Below are 27,537 nucleotides of genomic sequence, written 5' to 3'. Positions count from 1 at the left end.
AATACCAAGTACTCATTCCTGCAATACTGTAAGAAATCCGGCTCTAACACAGCTATTTCAAGCACAAAAAGGAGATGGCCATTCCTGTTCATGTCGCCATGACGACAGGGTCCTCTTCAAACACGTCCACTCTGTGATTGGCTGATGCTGATGCTGACTGGGGCGTTAGGAGACGGTATGCAGGTGGCTAATATTGACAATCGCAGACCAGCAAATTTTGAGGAAATGCACAGAAACGATCAAGCGACATTCTTCTGTACAATAGTCTCTCCAAATTACATCAGGGGGGCGTTTCATCAACGAGTTCGTCGGAGGTTTTCACCGACAAATTTGCTATCAGCCAATCAGACGCAAGGATTTCAGTAGCTTTTAACAGTTGTCGGTGTAAATCACAGACAAAAAGTTTCATGAAACACCCCCCTGAACATATCACTTGCAATCTGTCCAAAATATGAGCCCGATGCTTCACTATCTTTTTGAAGGCTTGGGCATCAGGTAAACTTTGACGGGTTTACTCAGGGCCAGGGTCCCTCCGCTGCTGGAGGACGATGAAGTGGAAGGGCCCAACACGTTGGGGTCATAGGTCATAACGATGCTGATCTCCACCTGACATGGCTCTGAGGGGAAAATGAAGAAAAACAAGACGACACAAGTAAAATTGAGATTGGTTCTCATCATCTATGAATGTCCACTGCACATCTTGAGGAGAATAAAGTTAAACAGGTCTGTTCTGAAGTCAACATTTTCATACTCTTGTTGTAACCTTTCAATAACAGATTCCGATCTGTATTGTATATTCATGTTAACAGGGCTCATTTTTTAAAGCAGGCCTTTTGGCTCTGAAAAGACTACCCACTTTTTAAATAAGACTGAATAAATAAATAGATAAAAGTTAGAGTGTAAACAAAAAGAAATTTAACAGTACAACGATATCACATCAAAACAATTTTTTCTTTCTTTTTTTTTTTCTTTTTTTGGTGCTCGGAAAATTTGTATGTAGTAAACACGATTCACAACCTGAAATAAAAAATGAACAAATAGATGAAAGCTATGGAAGAGTCGTGGACTAATAACAGAATGCTATTTGGAGGCAATTCCCTCTAATATGGACAGAAGTGCTCTAACAGCAAAGTCTGAAAGAAAGTTTGGATATCCTAGCTATCATTTTTACCTGACCACAGGCTGTGAGATAGATAGATCTCTGTCATCATTCGATGTCGCAGATCATTCAGGACCCTGAAGTCGCTGGCTCTCGGCATGAAGACCTGGGTCTGGAAGTCTGGAAATTTCACCTGTGTGTAATGAGAGACAGTCAATTCCACATGTTAAAGGTCCAGTTTACCTTTGGGAGCAGTGATTTCAAAAATGTTCAAGATATCACATTTGATGCATATGTGTAGGTCTGTTGTATCATAAAACATCCTACCATATGAAATATTTGCAATAAAACCTAAAATATAAGGAGATATCAGGGTTTTTCTCAATAAACCGTAACTGTATACGGTTTAGTCTGGAAACATTTTTATTATAACTATTGTTCACATTTTGTGTATTTAACAACACTTAACATCAATTATATGGATTCAAATTTTGACAGAGGCTGTTTCTATCCGTAACTCACATTTTACAACTATTTAAAGCACTAATGCTGGGTTTTTGTTTCGTCTGCAAATGGTAAATTATGCCTTTAATTTTGCATTTACTTGTTAAATGCATGCATACATTGTGTTTGTGTGTGTGTGTGTGTGTGTGTGTGTGTGTGTGTGTGTGTCTTTGAATGAGTGTATTGTAAATAACAACATGGTTAATCCAACATCCCTCCCCCAGCACACACAATACACAAACACACCTTTTTTTTCCCACTAAGTTTTGGTTTTATTTCATATAATTATTCGTATCCGGGCAATTACCCCGAGAGGGCAATTACCCCCCGGCTAAATACTGGATAGTGGTAAGCTTAGAGTAACGATTAGGGTTAGGGTTAGGGTTAGGAGTTTGAGTTAGGGATAGGATTAGGTTCAGGATTAGGATTAGGATTAGGGCCAGGGGAAGGGTGCGGGGTAATTGCCCAGGGGGTAATTGCCCTAGACCCATAATTATCATACCAGTAATACAATTTAATATAAAAGCAGATTAACCTTTTACAAATCTAGTATGCACAGAGAAAATAAATCAGTCATTTCATGTCCATCGTTTCACATAAATCAGCTGAGTAATCCAAAACAAACTGATCAATGTGCAATATATCACAGTGAAACACTGAAAAAACACACAGACAGACACATACATGCACACACACTCTGAAAACAGAAGAATAATATTAACCATTGTGCTTTGTCCCGGTTAATGCAAAAACATAAAGTGTATGATATGAAGAAGAAGACCAGCAAGAATTTTTTTTCTTCACTTCTGGCAGAAGGATGTTAATAACTGCACACAATCAACTGCATTAATGACCTTCTGCTCCTCAACTGACATACTTATATATGCCAATCTCCTTGTCTGAGGTAGAGAAACAAAAGAATGTCTATAATTGCTACATTCATTGATATACTGTATACACCATATACAGTATGTCAAGGGGCTTTTATCTTTACGAATTTCACAAGTCAGGTGCCATTTGAAAATTTTACAAAACACAAAAGCATTAACTCTGATCCCGACATAGGAGTGAAGAGCATGCATACATTTCTCAATGATCGCGAATTCAACAACACACAAAATTGTCGGGAAGTCACAATTGGTGAGAAATTACAGGCTGGTTAAATACATGGCATATGCACGTGTACTGTAATGTATGACGTGACTCTGAAAGACTGTTGCTATGGAAATGCCATACCTCAATGCGGATCCGCTCCAGATCCCTGACGTTGCGCAGGCTGGCGTCGAGGAAGACGCCGAGCGTCAGGCCGGCCGTGAAGCGCATGGGGTTGTCGCTGCCCCCCGTGGGCTCGTGGATGTCGGCTGCGACCAGGCTGAGGGTGTTGGCGAGGGAGAGCGGCGGGGCACGGTTGTGGAGGAGGAGGGGCTGGAGGAACTTGGTGAGGATGGCATGGCGGGCTGCCGATAACTTTAGCACCTGGGAGAACACCGCCCTCGTGAAGGAGTCGGGGGAGATGCCGGCTGATATGAAATGCCTGCGGAAAATGCCATGACCACATTAAAACACTAATACTTAACTACATGGATGAGAGCTCACGTTTGTATATTCATAAATCATGCTGGTGTAATTTGATATGTAGCACTGAAAATTTAGCGAGGACAAACTTGAATTAACAGTACCACCACCACGGCATATAAAGATAATTATGATTATTAGTAACTGATTTTCTGTGCCTAATGCAAGTCTTCATCATGCAATGTAAAGACTATGGGAGTGATCACAAAATTGGCAACTCGATATCGGGATGTCTGTCTATGTTTTACAGGCAATGTCTGCACCTCTCACATGTTTATGCCACGGGTCAATTTCATGTTCTGGGAAGGATCAAGCAAATCTTGATATATATGCTGAGTTTTCGCATATCCTAGCCCAAAAGGACCAAACTTGTGCACTTCCAAAACTTTTCAGGATGTCTGCTCTTTTGTAAGCCATCCCACCTTTCACGAAATTTCATCTACATTCCTGGCAAATGACATACTCAACCATTCTTTATGGCTCCCTTTTAAGGCAATATACAAACTATTCTTTCACATGGATGAATGCCTGGTGTGTGTGTGTCATAAGCCTCTTCATAATATTTGGGTAATTAAAAGTCTTGTTTGGTTAACATTTTGAAGCTGTGAATTGAATGATATTCTACAGATTATGTTAAAGGTACTATTTACCATTGGGCACAGTGATTCAAAAACTTTTTCGAGTTATCACATTTGATGCATATGTGTAGGTCAGTTGTATCACAAAACATCCTACCATATAAAAATTTTGCAATGAAGCCTAAATATAAGGAGATATCACTATTTTTCTCTTACTTTTCAATTAAACCATAACTGCAGACGTTTTTTTTTTTTTTTTAGAAGCAATTTTATCATAACTTTTGTTTACATTTTGTATACTCAACAAGTAAACTTAAACTGATTATACTGATTACAATTGTAAATTGGTTGTTTCTATCCCTAACTCACAGTTTAGAACTATTTTGAAGCACTGAAAGCTGGGTTTTTGTTTCATCTACAAATGGTAAATAATGCCTTTAATTTATGTTACTACATGTCACATGCAGAGTTGCACAGGTTTTTAAAAGCTGCACTGCAGCTTTCCCCATTAGACAGCCTGCATCATTTTACTGGGGAATAAAACATCAACAAAATGCATCAATTAGACTCTGGTGAGGCGGTTGCCATGGAAACTCACTCCTGCATGGCAGAGGCCCTGTTGAGGAACCGCTGGGTCAGTTTACTGGCCGATGCTCCACCGCTGCCACTGCCCCCGCTGCCTCTCAGCTGAACCACCAGCTGCAGGGCCCAGGCCCGCAGCCTCAGCTGCTGCACCTGGGCCAGCTCCGACTCGCTGCAGCCCAGGTACAAGTGCTGCAGCCGGTAGCTGAGGTCGATGACCTGCACGGGTGACATGTCAAAGGTCAGAGGTTAAAGCTAAAAGACAAACATGCATCCATACCACTTGTATGTGTCTCATGGCATTGTATTTGAACATGTGTGTCAATCATATTGTCCAAACAACAAAACATATCTATTTATTTTATTCAAATGTGTCCAAATTAACAGATTTATACAAGAAATATTGCAGGAACCTGGATAGCATTACTATAGAAATTCAATAAGGCATACCCATGGATGTAGCGCATAAGTGTAGATAAGCATACAAACATATTATTCAGATAAAATAAGTTGAAATAATACAGGCTTCTAAATTAAACATACAAAGTTATATTTTGTCTTTGTATGTTCTGTTCTCTCATGGTTTTCATCTCCTTGTTTGGATAGTGGGTCGGCGGACCAGCTCACACGTGTGGTTACCTCGTAGATCCACAACTCACTTACTCTTGTACTGTATGAATTGTCATGGTGAGGTAATCAGATTTGAATAAGAAAACAACAACAAAAAACTATGTATAATGCATTTTCCAATGTGTAAAGCTTTCTTTAGAAAAAAAAAAAAAATTATGTGCTTCACATTGTAAAACTAACGAAGTGTTTCACTCCAATATGAAGTCAGACAAGAGTATCACAAACTTCCCATCATCTTTGAACCTTACCCTCTCGGCGGCTGCGAGGGCGGTCTCTGCACTCTGCTGTGGGCAGAGCATGGCGGGCACATTCCAGTGGTCTCCGCTCAAAGCCTACAGAGAAAAGAATCGTGGGAGTCACAAGTTTGCATTTTGGGTATGATGCATGTAGCATCATATTCCACGACAAATCACTCTTTGATAAATAGAGAACAATAAAAGATTTTAACAAAACTCATTGCCAGTTTGCACTATTTATCTGGATATAAAGTTCTACATGGATTTTATTCAAATGTATCATGAATATTCACATCTCCACAACAGTTGCACCAAAAGTTCCTCTACACAGTCCCCCATATAATAACACTAGAGATCACTATGTAGATGGCATACACAGAGCTAAAAAAGGATGAAATTAGGCACATGGATGAGATGATATTTGGAGGGTGCACAATGGATGCCAAACTTACAGTACTTCCTACACCCTGCTGATTGTCGAGGTTAGTAATACAACCTAGGGCCTGTGGCAAGGTGGAATTGTGGTGTTGTGTGTCAAAACCAACACCGATAATGATCTCGGCACCAACAATAGTGTTACATATTTTGCTGTTGTTGTTCATGTTGTTGTTGTTGTTGTTGTTGTTGTTGTTGTTGTTGTTGTTGTCTTACTTGAGGGACAGCAAAAGTGTTGATGAGTGGTAAAAGCTCGAAAGTCAGGGATTTAGAAAAGGATTCGACTGGTTCAATCTTGGAGAAATATGAAGAAGTAGGGTCTGTTCTCTATCAATCCATCATAGGTATTCCACGTCATCACTCTATTGGATATTCAAATACAATGAAAGAAAAGAATATACAAGAAACATAGATAGATATTGTGTATTTCTTACCTTGGCAAGTGTAAGCTGGCACTCAATGTACATAGAGTAGAATTCTGCTGTGGCTGTTAGCCTTGGTTCAAGCTCACTTATCCTTTGCAGATCTCTGTGAATGGAGAACAAAACATCCCGTCGATATACTTCAGAATCACAGCCCTGCAAATGTTAGATCCCCACTTCAACCCTTCATAACATGACTAAGCTGTAGAAACTTTGGGATTTCCTTCTGCCTTCAACATCCCCTCAAGTTCAATAAACTTCATGCGTACAATGACAAAAAGTGAACATTCTTCAGTCTGTGATCAAACTTCTTCAAGGTTGGAATGGAGTAAATTCAAAACATACCTCGCACACTAGATGTGACAAATTTTCCAGATGCTTTCCATGTATTCTTCCCTAATTCAAACAATCTGCGTGGATTCATATGTACATATCGTTGGGTGAGAATGAGAAGGGCATTAAGTTGCCTCAAACACTATGGCTCTAGAGGCAACTTAATGCACTCATCATTCTCAACCAACGATATTCCCTCATCACACACACACACAAAAAAGAAATCATCAAACCTGAGACGCATTATTGCTGCCAGGGCCCAAATGCATTAGATACAACTTTGCAGATATTATGAAGGAAGCATCTAGTGTACCCTGTTTCCATGACAACTGAAGAGACTGTTATTGATAAATTAATTTTCCTTTCTCTCTTGCGAAACAGGGCGATCATAACATCAGGATAGTCACTTCTGACTCCTAAAACGCAGCAGGTTCGAGTGCATTATCGCAGTCATATTCAGGAAGGATTGAGTAACAATGGCACAGGGGTCAAAGGTCGCCCCCTACCTTATGGTGAGCTGCATGACGTTGATGGCTGTGGCGTTGGGAAGGCTGTCGAGACCTTTCAGCTTCTCCAGAGTCTGACTGAGGAAGTCTTGGGGATTTGTCTCCTCCTCTGCGGGTGGGCTTCTGTTGCCGTGGACACCCCTCCTCCCAGCTGCCATCAGATGCTAAATATTGAGTGATTATGTAGGATAGTCTTTTATGATGCTTGTTGCAAAGCCAAGAGTTTTACAAATCATTACATCAGAAGAAATAGTGTAATATCTATACCTACTCCAGTGTTTTCATATATCTCTTTGCATGGTTGACTCAAAGGCCCGAACTCACGAAGGTGGTACAAATTCAAACCACGGTTTCTGCAAATTTCTTCTGCGTGAATACGACTGACAGATTGCGTACACCAACAGACGTCCAATAACAAACACGCATTGATACGCACATGTCAAAGGTACGCCTATTTCACGCTTATTTTAGACCATGGTCTAAATTTGTACCATGGTTTAAGTTTAAAGACGTTTACACCACCTTCATGAATTTGGGCCAAAAAGTACTACATGATATAAAGACCTGTTCAACTGAATTCTATCATCATACCAACATTGTGATGGAGATGTAAATGATCAATCAATTTGACACAAAACCACTATCATCATTAATTGTCAAGAGTTCACACTATGAAGAGAACTGACGATAGGCAAAGCCCAAGGCCCAAATAAAGCATGGTTTTAGCTATTTTATGTCAAATTTATCGTTTTTATGATTATACCTGTTGATCATCGCCATTTTTCTCACTGCTTGCATCATCATCATCATCATCATCTTTTTCATAATCATTGTCATCATCATAATGATAGTCAAAGATACCATAACCAATAGCAATGTCATCATTATCAACACCACCATCATCATTATCACCACCATCATCACCATCACCCCCACCATCATCATCATCATCATCATCATCATCATCGCCATGATCATCATCGTCATCACTATCATCATCACTACCATCATCATCGTCACCATCACCATCAATGCAAGTTACAAAAGAAGCTTGTTAATCAACTTCTTCAATTTTTGAACATCTCCCAACTTCATCATTAATTCCCTAATCTAAGCCCCCCTCCCCCCCCCCAAAAAAAAAATTAATTAATAAAATCCTCACCTCGACCTCTGGGACGAGATGAGGGAGGGAGTCCCTGAGGTACCCGTAGTGTCTGAAGGTGTACTCCGGAAAGAGAGCTGACATGGTCGGCGAGTTCACTGCAGAATTCAGGATCATGATCATCACGGCAATGTCTGGTGATCAAACGCAAGCTAAGGAAACATATAATACCAGTGATGCTTCCGTCACTTCATACAGGTTAACCCTTCGGATGTGAGACTCCCTTTGCGATGTCTCTTTAAGAAGGGCTCATCTCGAGCTTGATTTGCAAGGGGTTAACTATAGTTTGGGAAGGGAGTTCTTCATGAAGAAGTAGTAGCAGAGCAGTCACACGCTCCATTTCACTGCCAGCATAAAATGGAGGACAGATCTTTTTTGATATTCTCGTCCTGTAACTTAAAATGCTTTGTACTGTACAAGAATGTATGATACAACATTATCATCACAGGATAAGATTACTCCCAGCCAAAGAAGATAGTTCTAGTTATTGTTTTCTATCTTTAATTTGCCCAATGACAAAACAGACCACTGACAGCACAAAACAAATATGACATTATCCACAGATGAAAGAGACAAACTACAAAGGTAGGCAGATGAGAATGGTGAAAAATATTTGGGCTACAACTTACAACAGTAAAGTTCATCACTACTGTCCTGAAGCAGGCATTGACATGGGCTGTAAGTCATGATTGTAGGTGATATGGTATACAATGTTCTTCTAGCTTGCAAAGAGCACTGCAAAATTGCCATTTATGGTGATTTAGAGAGGATACAATACATTGTAAAGGTTAAGGAATGTACTATATGAAGGCAGGTATGCCACCAATGAACCATAAGCTCAATAAACAGATTGATCAAGGATACAAGCTGGGTCGTCCATGTCTGGTTCCGGGGTGTCAAAGTAAGGATGCGTCCCCAAGAGTTCTGGGACCAGGGCCAGTGTGAGATCTGGATTAGCCTTTCCCAAATTCTTCAGGCAACTGAGACAGAAAATTGGAGAAAAGTTCAAAGGCTGACAGTCATACAAAGTAAGAACAAAATAAAAGCAAGAAACAAGAGCAAAACGAAAGTGAATAAAAACATCGCAACATTTGACTAAAAAAACATGGGAACAGATTGTCTTTAGGATGGTCTAAACATAATTTCATATATTTAAACACATTCATGGAACACGAGAAATAAGAAACATTTATAGATTTGCATGAGCAAAGTACAATTGAATGTTAGTGACATCTGTGGGGGTGTCAAATACAATCAACTCTTTGGATAAGTTTTCACTCAGGAACAATCTATTCCAGAAGAAATATATCATATGAAAGTAAATATAAGATTAGAGTAGTGAAATTGCATTCAAAAAAAAAAATCATAAGTTCTATATAGAGATTTACAGCCATTTGACTTGCAGGAAAAACATTTTATGGAACATATCATTGGCTCCACAGTGATTTGTAACAGTGCAGTGGCTGCTGAAGTGGTTGCCAACTCCTTCCTTCCCTTTTTATTCCAAATTTTACTAGCTTCTATAATTTTCCTGAAAAATAATTCTTCTCTGAGTCTGTTCTATATATATATATCAAGTGGTAAATGTTCTTACAAAATTGATGAGATAAGAAATGTGAAGCACCTCCTTCATTCAATATCTAGGGAAATGCTATCACATTTGTTTTATTTTGAAACAAACCAAATGAAGCTACTAAGTCATCACAAATGTTAGGTTAACTGTTTCTGCTGTCTGGCCGCTCAGACTGATAAAGAAACTGTACAGACATGCTATCAATATGTGCACTGCTCGTCACTAAAAACTTCAATGTTTTGCTCATGACATGCCAAGATAAAATGATAATATCAACACAGAGGCCCTCCACTTTCTCATACTGAACAAATGTGAGCCCCAATGAATTACGGCAAACCAAAATTGAGAAACAAACAAACAAACAAAAAACAGAAACAGCTCAAAATCATTCTGAGATATAAAGTAGGTGAAGCAGTAGATGGTCTTACTTCCAGATGGAGAGTCTGTCGGTCGGATACTTGTTCAGGTTCCTGATGAGGAACATCATGGCCTTGTGGAGACAGGACTTGGTCTCCATGGAGACGGAGGACAGCAGCTCATGGAGCGCCTCCCGAATCTCTTTGGACGAATCCTGCCACAGTGGAGCAATGGAGAGAACAGTCAGGGGTGTCACATGAACGAACAATCGTGTTATGATTGGACTAGCCTTGAGGTGGATATTTTCCCTAGTTTTATTGAATTCATTTTTGTTCAAAACACTAACCGTAACACTACAGCGGTCATGGCCTTAGCCTAGACATGGTTATACAAACTGAAAAACATGTTCAGTGTCTACAGTGTGCAGTCTGTCTTGAAATGAATGCGGGTCATTACTATCAATGTCTATCAATGTAGCTTAAGTACATCATCTTATGTCATATGAGAAAACACTAAGAAAGAAAAAAAAAGGAGAAAGAAGCAACAGGCACATGTAGTGTTCCAGTCTCATGAAGGGGGGGGGGGGGGGGGGGGGAGAAGAAAGAGAAGTGAAGGAGATGGAAGAGGAGGAACAAGTTTCATATTATTACTGTGAACTCATAAATCTTGTATCCGGATTTCCTAAAGACCTGTTGGCATGGGGATACCATGGAATGACTCTGACCCAGCTCGGATATATTCAAGAATCCCTGCAACAAATTGTGTACAATTTTATCACTGATCTCTTTGTAAGTACACACAAAGCGGAAGAATCTTGACTGGAGTTGACCGTTACCAATGAGCATACGCTTTGATGCACATATGCACATATTCACTGACAAGTGCCATTTGTGGTTTTCAAATGTACGCCGGTGGAGAGCGAATGAATCAGGCCACCCATGAATCCTCACACCACTGGGTTCTTTAATTTGTGAAATCTTCAGATGGGAAACACATATCAGGAAATTAACCCCCACTCCCCCCCCCCCCCCCCCCCCCACCAGGCTAAAACTGGTTAGTGATAGGATAACCGATTAGGTTAAGGATTAGTTATGATTAGGATTAGGGCTTGAATATAGGTTAGGGTCAGGATTTGGGTTCAAAATTAGGATAGAGTTAGGATTGGGGCAAGGGTCTGGGATAATTGTCCAGGGGCTAAACCAAGCAACAAGATCCCAGAGCCCGAGGCAACATCCATGACTTACATCGAGCACGTTAAGAATGATTTCAAGCTGGTCCTCCCTGAGCTTGATGTGGTGGTTGATCTTCCGCAAGCTGTGGATGGCGTTGAGCCGCACGGTCTCGATCTCGTCATTGAACATGTCGACGAGGAAGTCGAGGGAGAGGATGGCGAAGGATGGGGACTGGGCCGCGAGTTCGCACAGGGAATCGAGGGCTGCCGATCTCACCTCTAGTGGATCCAAAATATATTGGAAGACTTACAGATCTTGCACAAGAATTTTTGCTCCTTGCCAAAGCATTGCTTATACAAGCATATCGCTGTTGGGGCGACAAAACCTCATATCTCAAAGCTGTCATATGTTCAGGAGAGTGAAAAAACATGGCAGTCAAAGCACTATAATAAATGGGATCACCTTCCCCCTTTTACATGCCATGGGGACTTCAGTTTTGGGGCAAGACAGCTGAGATTTGGACAAGACATCACTGAACTGATTGTCTGACAATTAATCAAAAGAGAGAACAAAAAAAAAACTGGATTTTCACCAAAATTTGAGATACAAACTTTTGTCACCCCATAGAAGAAACATATATGGCACTCATAACAGAGCACAGCAAGGAAATTAGAAATTAGTTTCAATATATTGTGACAGAAAACAGAATCTTTAATGCCGCATGCTCTATAAAGACAGTGATAAGATGCTCACCCCCCCCCACCCCGTTTAGACTTTTAGCAAAAGCTCAACCAATGGCATGAAGTTCCTCCCACTGCCTCTCTTGCACAAAGCATGCTCATAATCATTCATATATCATATCATAAAATGACTTTTAAAATGTAGCCTATCAGAAGCACTGAAATGAGTCGCATATGCTCTCTTCTTTTCTTTTTTTTCCCTAAATGCAATGGAGTGCTCAAAGTGTGCAGCAAAAAAAATAAATAAATAAATAAATGAAATAAAAAATACCGCACTGTGTGTTATTCTTTGGCAGATTAGCGATTGCTCTATGCAGCAAGCTAGATATGCACATGGCACGAACCCAAACATTCACTTTGACTCACACCATTGTCTGCATACAAAATCTTACCAGCTGATGTGATAGTTCATGGACTCATTTTATAAAACAAATAATGCACAGGTTTAGTGAAGATGCAGCACACTCTCAGGTATTCATAATGCTATGCACATGTAAATACCCTCAAATGCATTGCATCATCATTATTACACCCACTCTCACCTGTGCATTTTTTTTTTGCATATTGTGCACACTATGTTAGCTACAGTGTATGATTCTAAAAAAATACATATATACCACACAAGTATTCATAAACATGACACTCCTGTCTATGCAAGTGTACATGACCTTTGCACTTTGCACTTACATAACTGTGGCACTTGAAAGGCTTTAGAACAAAATACAGCAAGGTCAAAGGTCAAGGAGAATTCCTACTATAGGGGGTGTTCTCATCTCACCTAGATACTCGTCCTCCAGGCCGTGAACAAACGCCCCGCACGCTCCGGAGTTGATCAGACTGACGGTCTCTGGATTAACGTCCTCCTGGGGGGCATCGTCGGCCCACTTTTTCCCCGTCGACCACTCGCCGGAGACGTACTGCTCCTTCTGCCTCTCATGGGAAGATTTCTTTTTCTACATAAGAAGGAGGAAACACAGTATTTACAGCCTTCTGGGAAACATTTTGTTTCTACAAAGATAGTTTAAAATGACAATTCTCAGAGTAAAGACAAAATGTTCACTTCACATGAAAACGATAAGGATCATTTTGCAGACTTTTTTTTGTCTATGCAAGACGGAAAATCAAACTAAAAGAAATTTTTCTCATTCTTCTTCATACTTTCAATGTCTATGCATTTAGCCATAGCTTGCTTGACTATTCTTTTGGCATTGTTTTAGTTTCTGACCCGGGAGTGATCATAATACAATGCTTTTACAGCACATAATTATTACTGCCATTGATTGCATCTCTATGCTCTCAAAGATTGCTCAATGTGACATACCAAGGAATACTATTCAGAGAAATGTACAAGACAGCAGATAACCACTACTGTCCTGTTTCACATTTGGATTGCCAGAGCTTAAGCGAGATGTGAGTGGCGAGGATGGGGTAGAGCTTTTGTTTGTATTTTTGCTGTCTGCATGAAAGGAATCAATGAAATTACGCTAGCCTATGCTGAAAATGTCTACTGGATAGATTCGATGCACTATCACTGGGTAGTATTCAAAACTGAATTTCAAGTCGATTTAAAAAAAAAACAACAACAACAAAAACAAACAAACAAACTCTGCATAAGACCTTTTAGAGCTGTTATTCATCTAAAGTTGAATAATTGAACAACCGGGTCTTATCAGGCTTGTATTAACAATCACTTACAGCAAGGTATGCTGGGGTCCATTTCATAAAGACTTTTTGTTCATAAGACACACTTATAAGACAGATTTCATTAAATTGATGTGAATGTCTCATAAGCTTCATATGAATGACTTTAGCAATTCTGAGATTTATATAAAGACTTTTATGTGATGACATCATGAAATGGACCCCAGGACTAATACAAATGTCCAAAAGACAAATACCAGCCCTCATCATTTTCATTCCACTGTGGTTGCAATTGATGATCCTTAACAAATAATTGAACCAAAGTAAACAAAGCAATGTCTCATCATAACTTTTGACACATGAGATGCTAAAGGTTGGCGTTACCCTCAAGCCCGACATCAGCTTCTTGTCCAGGGTCTGCTCCAGGAACTTGGTGCTGACTGAGTGAAGTGACCCGAGCAGCCCTGCAGCCTCAGCTCTCACCTTCAAGGACAGGTCTGTGACCTAGAGAGTAACAGCAAAATGAATAGGTGGGACTTTAGTATCTCATGTGTGTGTGTGTGTGTGTGTGTGTGTGTGCTAACTCTGTGTAAGATCAGTTGGCACACAGAATTCCAAAAGCGAAAACAGCTCTAAATATATTGCATTAAGATATACAAGATCTTACAGACAACAGAATTTCTCAAAATGCTTCATGCCTTGTACATTCTTTCTCTTTAAGATGGTCACATTTTCTGTTTTCCTTGAGTGTGTGCCACAGACAAAGTCTGATTGAATGTGATTACTGTAAAACCATAAATTTTTGTGTGTATGAAAACTTTCGCAAAATTTGTGAGCAGCCAAGATTTGGGAAAGTAAAGTGCATGAGAAAGTTTTATATCTACACAATGGCATTGGGAAAGTTTCATGCCGGGAAAGGCCATCGGCCCAAATTCACACAAAAAAAAAAAAAAAAAAAAAAAAAAATGTGTGCATGAACCTTTCAAAAATTTTGTGAGAAGCCAAGATTTGCACAAGTAAAGTACATGTAAAAGGTTTAATTCACACAATTGCATTGGGAAAGTTTCATGCTGGGAAAAAGGTCGTCAGCCCCAATTCACAAAAGTGTCATGCCACAAAAGTTTCTGGTTTTACAGCATCATCCGCTCACCATCTCGCAAATCTTGGCAAAGCCATCGTCGACAAGTCGCAGCGTCTCTTCGTTGGATCCTGGCGCTGACACCGACTCGTCTGGGTAGACCTGTCCCAGGACCCAGACCAGCTTCAGGGCCACGAGGCGAACCCCCTCGTGGTCATCAGCCAGAGATCTGACTGCCTGCTGATAGAGGTCAAGCTCTAGCTTCTGGCCACGCTGATGCAATGACAACTGTCAATAAAAAAAAAAGTTTTCATGCCCATTACAGAGTTTGCATTCTCATAGTCATATTACTTCTTCCTAGCATCACAGATTTGACAATTGTTGGTTAGAGACATATTTTTAGATTGCCATCAGATCTTGTACTTTTTGCACAGAGAATCTAGCAATTTTCATATCTAAAGCGATTGGTGACATAAAATTCACCAACCTTTGCACTACTGTATAAAAGTTTCAATCTCGCAGACACACTGTTTTAATTTGGGTGTGCAACTGAAAGGGCTTTGATCATTTCATCATTTTATCATTTTGATGTCACTGTTTTCATTTGTTCAGAATTTACCAACAATCAAGTCATAAATTCTGCAAACACCTGAGAATGACATACTACCATACTACATCACAAGACACCAAAAAGAGCAATCAGTAACAGTATTGATAGCTACATCTGATGCATTTGACTATATAGAGATTTAAATCAATGTAGCAATATTAGTCTTTGCTTTTGATAATTAATGGAGATTAAATCCTTGGAAAGAATAAGAAGCATTCCTACAAACATTTCCCATGGCAGTCCTCTGCTACATACCATTGCCTGAAGGGCAGCCTCTCTGACCCTCGCGTCTCGGTCGCTCGTGAACTCTCCCAACATCCTTTGCAGCTGGCCTTTCCGCCGCTCCTTGCTGCTCTTGCCCGAGGAGCTGGCTGACTTGCTGTCAAACATCCCTAGCTGACCAATCAGACTGAGGCTTGCGCAGCGAACAGCATGATTCTGATCTGACAAGTGCTACATGGAGCAAAAGAAGTTGTGACATTGTGTAAATGTACATGGTATACACGACAGAATATTTCATGAAGACACATACAAGTTACCTGTATTGTATTGAAATGTTAAAGTTGCTAAATGGTTCAATCTATGTGGTGAATATATGTTACTTTTGATTTGTCAAAATTGAAATGAAATATTTTGCAACAATTGCACATCCCAGAAAAAATACAATTTACGTCTTGTTTGTTAGCAAACACATAATGATATGCACTACATTCCTCTACCAAGCACACAGGCACGGGATCATAATCTTTTCCAATTTCTACACATGAGATATGAAAATATGTACAGTCAACTTCGGATACCTTGAATTCGTCGGGACTGAAGAAAATGGTTCGAGGTACGTGAAATTCGAGATACGCGAAATTCGAGATACGCGTACGTACGTCGAATTTTCTTCGACTTATCCGACGTTTATCGATGTTCAACATGGTATCTGTTACAGTGCCTACCGATTGTTTGCATGCTTATCAATTGGAATTGAATCGATATTTTATATGAATGAATTGAATGAAAATCGGAATAGAAATCAGAATATCAGAAATGAAGATTTTGGTGGCCCTATCGCGCCACCAAAAAAGTCGGATGTTTGCCTTTACTTTTGAAAATGAATAGCGGTAACAATCGGCTCCGTAAGATACTAAAATAAATGTCGGATGTTTGCTCATACTTTTGGAAATGAAAAACGATAAGACTCAGCACCGTATGGTGCTAAAACTAATGTCAGATATTTGATTTTGCGTTCGGAAATGATTAAGGACAACATTCGGCTCCGGAAGACGCTGAAATAAATGTCGAATATTAATTTTGCTTTGACGTTCGGAAATGAAGAACAATATTCAACTCCGTACGACGGTTAGATAAGTGTCGGATGTTTCCTTATACTTTCGAAAGGAAATAGCAATAAAATTCGGCTCCGGAAGATGCTGAAATAAATGTCAGATGATCGCTTTTATGTTCGGAAGTTCCAATAACATTCTGCTCCATACGATGCTAAAATAACTGTCTGATGTTTGCTTTTAAATTTCGAAATGAATAACAGTAACATTCAGCTGCTTTCAATGGTAAAATTAATGTTTGATGTTTGCTTTGACGTTCGGAAATGAGTAACAATAACATTCAACTCCTTACGATGATAAAATAAATGCTGGATGTTTGCTTTTACGATCGAAAGTAAATGGCAATAACATTCAGCTCCGGAAGATGCTAAAATACATCTCGAATGATTGCTTTTACGTTTGGCATGTTTGAAAGTGAATAGCAGTAATATTCTGCCCCATATGATGCTAAAAAAAAAGTATTGGATATTTGCTATTACATTTCGAAATGAATAACAGTAATATTCAGCTACGTTTGATGGTAAAATAAACGTCTGATGTCAGCTTCGACGTTTAAAAATGAAAAACAGTAACATTCGGCTCCGTACGATGATAAAATAATATTGTCAGATGATTCATTTCACTTTCGGAAGTGGACAGCAGTAAAATTCGGCTCCGTACGATGATAAAACAAAATGTCGTATGTTTGAAATGAATCACGGTAATATTCTGCTTCGTACGATGCAAAAAATAAATGACAGATTGTTGCTTTTACATTTGGAAATGATTAACGGTATTAATCCGCTCAGTTAGATGCTGAAACAAATAGCGGATGTTTGCTTTCACGTTTGGAAATGGATAAGGATAGCATTCAGCTCCGTAAGATGCTAAAATGAATGTCGGTTGTTTGCTTTTACATTTAAAAATGATTAACGGCAATATTCGGCTCCGTAAGGTGCTAACAGACTAATAAATGTTGGATGATTGCTTTTACAATAAGAAATGAATAACGGTAACTTTCGGCTCTTTACAATGCTAAAACAAATGCCGGATGCTAACAGATGTCGGCAAATGCTCCCACTTTTTCATTTCAAACGTAAGTTTTGACCTAAATTTTTAGGCATCAACTTTTATAATAATCTATACGCCATATTTGCTAAATCTTAAAACACAAAATAAGATGATTGGATTTTCTAATTTTAATTTCGAGTAAATTCGACCACCAAAAAATAAAGATCAGTGATACTGGTGGCCCGATAAAAGTTAGTTTGGAGCCCTGTCTATTCTATTCTTTATTATGCTCGGCCTATACTTCCACATCATATTCCACAATATTTTCATAATCGCATTGCTGAAAAAAAAAAAAAAATCAGTGCTTGCGTTCTCGGGGAAGAATAAATGAAACATACTTCGTGAAAGGCAAAAAAAAAAAAGTTCAAAAAAGGCACTACGCAGGAGATTGATGTTTGGACAGTGGACCGTGATTAATGCCAAAGATAAAACTGTCAACACCCAACACCTACGCAGGTGCGCCACGACGGTTTAGAAATCTACGCGCGCGGTATGACTATCATGATCAAGAATTAAAACACAGTGGTTAAAGAAGAGAAGATGATGGGCAGAGCGTAGTGCTATCGTAAGCATTCCATTGGCAAGGGTGCTATGTGCATACCATGTACGTGTGTAGGTAGGTGTTGGGGATTTTTCTTGTCAGCTGTGTACCGGGTATTTCTGTGGGCGCGCGATTGTTCTGGTCGGGAATATTTACAGTCGAGTGTGAAAAGATTTGTGTGACATATCTTTTTCGCTGTCCACGCGCGCTTAATCGGAGATGCTGAGTGATGTTGCAATTCGATTCGAGCTACATGCTGGGAAAAACAATAAGTTAATTAAGATCGGGACAGTAGATTTCACTTCGAGGTAACCGAACTTCGAGTTATTTCTTCGAGCTACGCGAATACACGGAAACTCCATAGGAACAATCGGGACTTTCATTTTGCCCCCGAGGTAAGTGATATTCGGCTTATCCGACGTCGAGGTATCCAAAGTATCTACTGTATCTACCAAATGGAATATATTGACTACCAGTGGCACTGCTGAATGCCATTTGCAAAAAAAGAATATTTGACATATTGAAAAGAACTTGCGTTACGCGATAACCTTTAAATGATGTGTACCCTGATTCTGATTTTTGCATGGTCTTGTTAATTGTCATTTGTAGGGCATTAGATTCTTACATATCATTCAAAGTACAGAGGTCAATTCTGTTGTAAATATTCAGGACTAGCCACATCTTTGTCCTTTAGTATGCAAAATTTGTCATATGAAACCAAAGCTTTACAAACATAATATATGATCAAATTTAATAAATGTTGGTGTCAATAAGATTGCATGGGAGAGGTAGATGACCATCATATACTCCATGGTAATAACAAATGTACTTGCAAATACATTTACCAGTATCTGTTTTTCTAGAAAGGATTCATACAATTCAATTTTGTTTCACTAATCCTTTTTCAAAAATTTAATAAATCATCTTTCTGGCCGATCTTGTGTCGAATGGATCAGAGAGAAACAAGCATTGAGAACAGTTTGAATTAGGTTTTCCCTCACTTTCTGCGCAAGCTGCACAAGTTGACGATGAAGCTCCGAGGTCAAGGGTAATGCCCGTCCAATCACAGTCAAGGTGGTGAATATTTGACCTTTCACCTTGTGGGATGCTAAAAGTAAACACATAACAAAGAAAGAATATACATCATGATTCATTTCTGAAATAGAATGAAAATAAATCTGAATGATTTGTTATGGAAACAAGGTTTTCTGAATCTTTTGTTTTGTATACATATCTCTTTTTTTCTTTTCTTTTCTTTTTTGATGGGGGGGGGGACCTAGGTGGTTATTTGTTTCTATTTCTGTCATTATTCTACAATGCACTGAGCTGCATTTCATATATGATATGAGACAATAAATGGCAAAGTCATACCTCAGATCAAGCTCAAGAATGCAGTATGAGTTGATGGGTAAGATGACATGTGTTATCTATGACATGTCGAATCCGGAATTGCTAGCACAAGAATACGAATTTCACTATGAACATGTTTCATTGCAGGCATCTCAACACTTCATCATCATCATCATTGTTGTAATCATTGTCATAGCATCCCCCATCAATGTCATTCTTATCATATCATAATAATCATGAAACTAATTAACAATAAAAACTAACACAACTTAACATGATCATTTTCCATCTCCATTGTGATGACCATCATCAATAGCATCATCATCTCCATCACCAGTAAGCTTGAATATGTATCCATGGAAACAAGTTTCCTGCAGTCTTACACTGTAAGTTACAAAAACTTCCAAGAGAAAGCGTGCAAACCTTCCGAGGAGAGAAGCGTCATCAGGTCATTGGCTATGCGCAGGGCGTTGACCCCTGGTAGCCTGGCGATGTGACCAAGGAGGGCGACGATCTTTGACCTGACATGGGTTCCTTCCTCTTTGTTGTAGTGTTCAAATAGCGTGTTAATGACACTCTCTGCATGTTAGGAAAGAGATCAGTTTGATCAGTCATAAAAGATTTTTTTTTTAAAATGCTAGCATTAGCATCTGCTTTCCACTAATTCTAACCTTTACTTTGCCTTTTGTCACCGATCACCACACACGCTCAAGTGGTATTTTCCACCATTGGCACAGATATCTGGGAATGAACTGTCAATGAATAGAGATTACCTAATCCCTTTTGTGTCACCCTGGCCTTCCTGTAGAACTCAGAAACATTGCAACACCTCAGTGCACAGGCTTGCTAAATTCACTACTAGGTCAAGTTTGGATGCATTAAAAGGACTATACAGTACTGGTTGAGGTGGGGGTTCATGTTTTGAACATTCCTAAGTGAGATAATGAGAAACCTCTTGTGAAATATGAAAGAGCATATAATTTTTAGGATTCAACATCTATTTGACGAAAATTGGGTTTCAAATAGCTGAGATATCCAAAAAAGTGATAATAATAAAAGGCAACATGCCACGCCTTTTATTAGGATCTCTTTGTTTCACCTTGTTTTTGGATATCTCAGCCATTTCAAAACCGATTTTCTAAACTTTTGATACCCCTTAGAACTGCATGCTCTTTGACATCTCATAGAGTGGTTTCTGAATATCTCACAAAATGTTGAAAGCTAAATCATCACCTCAACCAGAACTGTACACACCCTTTAATGGATGTAGATGAAAAAGCCTGGCAAGTTAAGCTGAATGCACGGGGATAAAAAGATTTAATCACCTTTCAAAATTGATGTTGATTCAACTGTATCTGTCTAGCTAGCAACATAGTTTCTCCTACCTGCTTCTTCAGCAGAGACTGGTAACTGATTCTCAAATTCCAAGAGCTGATTGAGAGCCTCCCGGGAGCTGCCGGCCCTCTGCAGATCGAGAAGTACTGGACTAGTTTGTGGACGGGTCACCAGTCTCACTTTGATGGGTGGTGGTTTGGGTTCCTCCTGTACATTTAATTAGATTTGATGCATTTATGGCATTTGAGTAAATAAAATTCAGATTCACACCAACCCTCATCTAGGCCTTATCTATTCCAAGCAAACACAAGCAAGTTGCCATCTGGAACACCTAGAGCTAGTATGTGATTTATAAATCACAAGTGGGATGTGTGATACTAGATCTATATCACTATGAATTTACTGTAGATTTTAAAATTTAAACAATTCCAGGTGGTTCATAATAAATGTTCATGGCTGGATCACGTGGCTATGGCATATGTGGACGTGGATCAGGATGTGGTATGCAATGGCCATCATACCAATTTATTACCATCATGTTGTCTTGTCTGGTCTTGCCAAAGATGCCCACAATCAATAGGTTGATTATCATGGCACTGCACTAGGGATGCAGACCAAACCTGACCTGTCTTGCATTGACCTTCTAAACTGATATTTACATTGTACAAATTATTTTTTTTTCTTTTTCTTTTTAAAAAAGAAAGTGCCCAATAAATGGCAAAGATGGTTTGTTACTTGCTGATCCTTGATAAACATATAGACCCCCTCTAGATCAAAATGCATCAATATTAAAATAAGGAAATAAGGGTTGGAGCAGCCACTACTTCCTCTGGAAGGCTGTTCCAACTTCCAGTCCTTATAAGCTTTATGAGCCTCGGTAGAAAAGATGACCCCCTGTATCATATTGTCTGTTCTGCAGGTGACAAGCTGAAACTGTTTGCTGTGAGAGCTACTCATGGAATCTCATGAGTCCGAGTGCAAATGCTGTGTTGAAACTCAGAAGAGATGTTGAGTATGAGTGTCCGGGCACAACATGGAACTGAGCTTCCACAAGGCGCTTGTTGACGGCTGTGACGAAAGCTCGAAATTTCCCGCTGACTGGGAGAGGGCGCGTAGAGCCGTAAGTGAATTCGAGAGCACTGTTGGTGAGGGGGGTTTCTAGTGGAAAGAGTTTTGATTTGATTGTTGGGCACTGGGCAAGGACAAGGACAAGGCCAAGGTCAAGGACGCAAGGTTATTTTTGCTTGGTCACGTTTGACGTATGTTTGAAGGTGAAAACAGTAGATAATTTAATTTTACAATATTTTCATCATGAAACAAAGGTAAATTGGCTCTAGCTGAGGTGTATCACTTTATCTAGAGTCTTCTCACGTGCACAGGTAGCATCAACGATTTACACATATTAAAGGAATAAGACTATCTTAATCTCACATTACTGCATGCTAAAAGTAACTAACACCAATCATAATATGTGGGACCCTTATAGAGTATTGTAGTGCTTGTGAGTGCAGTGGTGTAAATTATTTGTTATGGTTGCTCCTTGTAAAGTCCTGCTAATTTACCTGTATAATTTGGCTGAACTCTTCGTACGCACGTTTCTTGAGATGAGCTGCCATATTGACTAAAAAAGAGAATAAATCAGACTTTGTGATGGCAACACAAAGCATGAAATATTAGTTTACGACGCAGCCCACCGCACCGGTCAGTCCACACAACTCACGGAAAATAAATCTAGCCTTTGGAACAGGCGTTTAGGGCATGAGGCCCATCTTGTAATGTCGTTATTGGTGTGTGTGTGTGTGTGGGGGGGGGGGGGGAGGGGGGAGGGGGGGGGGGGGAGGGGGGAGGGGGGAGGGGGGAGGGGGAGTGGTGAGGTCAAACGGCCACTAGCGACACTCTCATCGCGAGTAAGGGGTTTGATAGGTAACCATGATCAATGCAATAAGGGGGTATGATCATGAACTAATAATTCAATAACCCAAGAGAGTTTTCTCATCTTCAGTGGGGTCTATCGCCTTTTGTTTGAGGGAAATAGGAAATTAAATTGAAAAATCTGTGACAGGACCACGTACAGTGGCGGGCACAGGGTAACTCAAAGTGATCATACTCATTTTTATGCTGCATGTATTAGACGCTCTTCTCAGATTGGTGAATTTACTCCATGCATCAGCATGGTTCAAAGATTTAGTAATCTTTGATATCACGTTGTGTTATGATATGTAAGCTTTATACATGTATAATATTATGGATCCTTTTATTTGCGCCTACGGTACCAGAGTGTGTATCAATAAATGTTAAATATTCAAGATTAATAGAATTTAGGGAATGTCATACCTTTTCCTCTCATGAAGCAGTTGCCAAGATTACCTACATAATTCGGCTTTATCCCCAAACAACATGTCATAGTTTTGATGACAGATCGACGCAACGCTCTTTCTTGGAGTACCCCCCCCCCAAAAAAAAAAAAAAAGAAGATAAAATCTCTCCCTGTTTCTGTCGCACTTTTTTTTTTTAATTCCGTCTTGCGCATTACTGACTCCCCATGTATTAGGGCCTACAGCTGTCTGCGGGAAGTTTGGCCAGACAATGAAGTAAACAGCAAGTTAGATTCATCCGCTCGAATTCGGATTGTCTCTTTTCGTACAATGTCATCTTAAGGGGGTATTGCTGCCTCTAACTTTGGCAAAGCATTACATTGCCATGAAAGGAAAACTGCATCCCCTCGCCTTAATGTACGTGCAGTGACTTCCTGTTAGTTTTGACAAATAAAAATTAATACGATTGTACATTATTGTGTGTAGGGAGGGTCTTTGTCTGTTAGTTTATAAATTATAGATTTTGCAAAGTTATTTGTTCTCTTTGTTTGGTTATACACAACATTATTTGATCACGATAATCAAATCAGTATCAAAATCATATAAATGATTTGACTATTATGATGCATATTTTTCATTAAAAAACAAAATATTACAGGCAAATTTATGAAACCCTTTTCCATTTTTTTTTCTTAATCTCGCAAGTTGCAACAATGATATTTTAATCATTAAGTCGACTGAAATGAAAGTGTATTTTTAAGAAGGAAGCAGTTTTTAGTTTGAATGTTTGTTGGGTTTTTTTTTTTGGTTAAATCTTAGAGTATGACGGCAAGTGTTTATAGTTTTTTCCAAGCAGTTTCTTCCCCTCGTTCGACAGACAAAATTCTTCTTTTTAAGGCAACCGCCCTCTACAGGTGAAAATGTGATAAAAAGTGGGGTTTTGCTGCATATGGCATCTGGGACTGAGATTCTTTGCACAGATAACACAAAGTTTCAATTTTTGTTCGAATCACATATGCTTAATTCCCATATGTAATTTCTTTACCTACTTCCAGCAACATATTGGCAGAGAGTGAACATAATTATGATTCATTTTGGGGAAGTTATTACCAGACTTCATCTCGAGTTCAATGCAATGAATGTCATTCTACTGTAAGAACATGTCCAAATTCCGGGACACCCACCCATTTCCTTCTTCATTCCAGCTGGCACACACACACGTATACACATTTATTTTGTTGTCTTGCACCAGAAGGGTCGATATCTTTAAGGTTTTGTTTTGGGTTTTTTTTTTTTCTGCCAACGTCGATTCCAATCGTCAAGCAGACGACCGTTCTACCATCAGCTGTCGGTCAACTTGATTTAATATCCTTTCCCACACGCCTTCCACTTCCTTCGTCACCCAACTCAGTTACTCGTCTGTCCCCGAGAGAAAAAAAAAGGCGCGAATGTGACTTCGACGTCTGTCACATGCGGAAGATAAGCGTGGATCTTTGCATGAACGCTATTCAATTTTCATCGCGTATCTCTTAAATCATTGCCCCAATAGGAAGGTTTGTATAAAATTCTTCGAATGTTTTTTTTTTTTCATTTGGAAACTATTGATAATAAGAATATCTATGGGTTGCTATTCTTATCTAACAGTGATCAGATCTCGAGGTGAAGTTGTGTTGCGCTTGCGCGCAGTCAGGAAACGTCCGGTAGGACGCACAGCATGGCTACGATGAGCTCCAACTTATTTTACCAGTGTGAAAGGGGTTCTTATATGCTTACAAGACACGCGTTGCAACGCGATTATGTTGGAATGCTTCCAGATAATTATGATTTATATAGAGACCCGATAGATACAGTAATTTTACAAAGATGACTACTTTAAGGGTCACCATTGCCAATGGGATCCTTGACATTTCATCCGCATGGAATCAAGAGAAAAGTTTATTTGGCAGACACCCAAGATGAATACATCTTATGTGTACATATTATGCATATTTTTTACTGGCGTAAACTGCTCTGAACAAAGGGAAAGAAATCTAGATGATGACTTAAAATTGACCAAGCAATAATCGATTGTGAAAATTGATGGTGTAATTTGATGTCAATTTCATTGAAGATAAAATAGAAAACTCTAAAAACATAGCATTATCAGTGGTCAAAGTTTATGATAAAGACGATAGGCTCTTATCATTGGACTGTGGTTGAGGAATGGAGAAGGGAACATTACAAAGATGATTATGTGCAACATTATTTACATTTATGTTTTGATATATTGTATTGTCGCCTGCTCATTCATATAAAAGGCCCTTGTTTAAGGTCGAAAAAAAAAAATGGTTACATAAATGTTATGGTCTCGTGAAAGAACTTTTTAAAACTTTGTCGAATTATGTCACAAACCAAACTTCGATTCTGCCAGACAGGTCATGCTCTCATGGGGATTTGCGATGAGTTATTTTTTTTTTTATAATAATGATGCAATATCAGAAAGGGAAAGAGGTAGAGAGGGATGGAGAGAGGGGAGTTCGAGTGTGAGTGGTGTTGATAGCAGATTTGGGAACAAAACGTGACAGACATGTTGTGTTTACGACGAAGAACACCAGCAACAGTTGTGTCCCAAATGTAGGATAAAAAAAAACACTTAAAAAGTTCACAAAGGCACTAGAGGTTTGGTTAAACATTCCATGCATGTTTTGCTTGCGTGAGCATATCAGGGCAAGGGTAAAATCACTTGTATTTTCAAAATAAACATTATTATTATGATAGTGTTCCCTTGATTTATGATGTCATATGCAGTTTTGTAGGTTAACACTTATCAAAGCATGATTATGTGTACGTTGCAGAAAATCAAATCAAAACAAATCAAATCAAAATGTGCAGTCGTGTAGTAAGCCAAACTATGTAAGGTATCTATGGTATCTTTGATTATGATGATAATGATGATGAAGATGAAAATGATGATGATTATGATGATGGCGACGATATTGATGATGATTATGTGGTGAGGATCATGATAGTGATGGCGATGATGATGACGATGGTTATTGTGATTGTGATGATTGATGATGATGATGATGATGATGATGATGATGATGATGATGATGGTGATGATGATGGTGATGATGGTGATGATGATGATTGATGGTGATGATGATGGTGATAGTGATGGTGGTGATGATGATGATGATGATGATGGTTAGGATGGCGTTGTGGTAGAACTATGTCAAAGATAAATACCTACGATCGTGCCAAATGAACTTGCGTATACGTGAGATGACATCGTTGTCTGCGCACTTGTGTGTTTGTGTGTACGTGCGCAACTGTGCGTGCGAGCCAGGGATCCGGAAGCTTGAATCCCCCTCCTTCTTCAGTCATAGCAAACTGTCAGGAGAAATTGCTCGCATCATTTCATCTCAGCTACACGTCGGATTGTGGTCCTCGCTCCCGTTTCTTCGTCCTAAACTCTCTCGACAACAGCCAAAATTCTTCGGCTGCCCAGGAAAACTCTCGAAGAATGTGAACGTCTTTATCTCTCCCCACTCAAATCCGACAATCAGCTGCCACGATTTGTCTTTTCTATTCCCCACTCCCTTATACCGTAACTTGGGAAAGGTAGTCCCCGGAATACTCCCTATTCTATACAAGACTACAGTCAGAAACACTTTTCTTGCTTTCTGTTGTTGTTGTTATTGTTTTTCTTCTCTCCTTCCCTTTCCCCTCTTCCTCTTACACACACTCACTCTTACGCACACACTCTCTCTTCTTCTGCATCTCCCTGCGTATATAAAGGGACAAGTTCTCGTCATTCCACCGGAATGAGCACAGGCGGTGGTCGAACCAGGCACCGTTTCGACCTTGCGCCGTCAACCGACTGACACTCTCCCGGTAAGAAGGCCAAGAACGCAAGAACGTTGTCACGAAAACTTCGCTCTGCCATCCGGAGAGAGTACGCCGCGATTGCTATCGAAATAGAGAAGTCCTTTTGACGCGCCACATTTGACAGTAGAGAGGAGAGGATAAAAGAGATTTGAGGGAGAACGCAGACATAATTATGTAAATGTCGCAGAAGTCTTAAAGATCATACCACACGTGTTCCCGACGACCAGTCCGACTTTCCGCCGGCGCTGCTTCGAGGTGCTAATTCCTGCTTTTGTTATGCGTCCGCCGAAATGTCTACGATAGTTTTCGCCACGGCATCCCGCAAGAGTGTGGTCTTTGCTACAATGATTGAGATGTGACTTTTCCTGATATTTCCAACTTTGCGCCAAGTTACGTCGTCAAACTACAAAGTCACCGTACATAAAATATTGCAACTCATTTATTGGCGATTTTCTGGTCTACCATAGTAACGGGCGCGACTACAGTTCAAGCAGTCAGGGAGAAACGAT

General features: G+C 39.6%; 1 protein-coding gene across 1 annotated transcript; it reads right to left on the bottom strand.

The window, feature by feature from the left end:
* Nucleotides 1–349: 349 nt before the first annotated feature.
* Nucleotides 350–22,459, bottom strand: LOC140244431 (integrator complex subunit 4-like). Its single transcript, XM_072324070.1, has 19 exons — nucleotides 22,406–22,459; nucleotides 20,894–21,050; nucleotides 19,932–20,087; nucleotides 19,160–19,266; nucleotides 15,489–15,686; nucleotides 14,696–14,911; nucleotides 13,930–14,049; nucleotides 12,683–12,857; nucleotides 11,237–11,442; nucleotides 10,064–10,206; nucleotides 8,927–9,042; nucleotides 8,063–8,196; nucleotides 6,901–7,064; nucleotides 6,074–6,167; nucleotides 5,217–5,300; nucleotides 4,355–4,557; nucleotides 2,840–3,137; nucleotides 1,172–1,292; nucleotides 350–617 (listed from the first exon to the last, which is right to left on the bottom strand). Exons 1-19 carry the CDS (start codon nucleotides 22,457–22,459, stop codon nucleotides 469–471), a joined length of 2,895 nt encoding a protein of 964 aa, XP_072180171.1. The 3' UTR covers nucleotides 350–468.
* Between the last annotated feature and the right edge of the window lie 5,078 nt (nucleotides 22,460–27,537).

Source organism: Diadema setosum, chromosome 21, assembly GCF_964275005.1.
Source record: "Diadema setosum chromosome 21, eeDiaSeto1, whole genome shotgun sequence".
Taxonomy (NCBI): Eukaryota; Metazoa; Echinodermata; class Echinoidea; order Diadematoida; family Diadematidae; genus Diadema; species Diadema setosum.
Note: the sequence above shows the minus strand (reverse complement) of the source record. Positions and strands in the feature narration are given on the sequence as shown.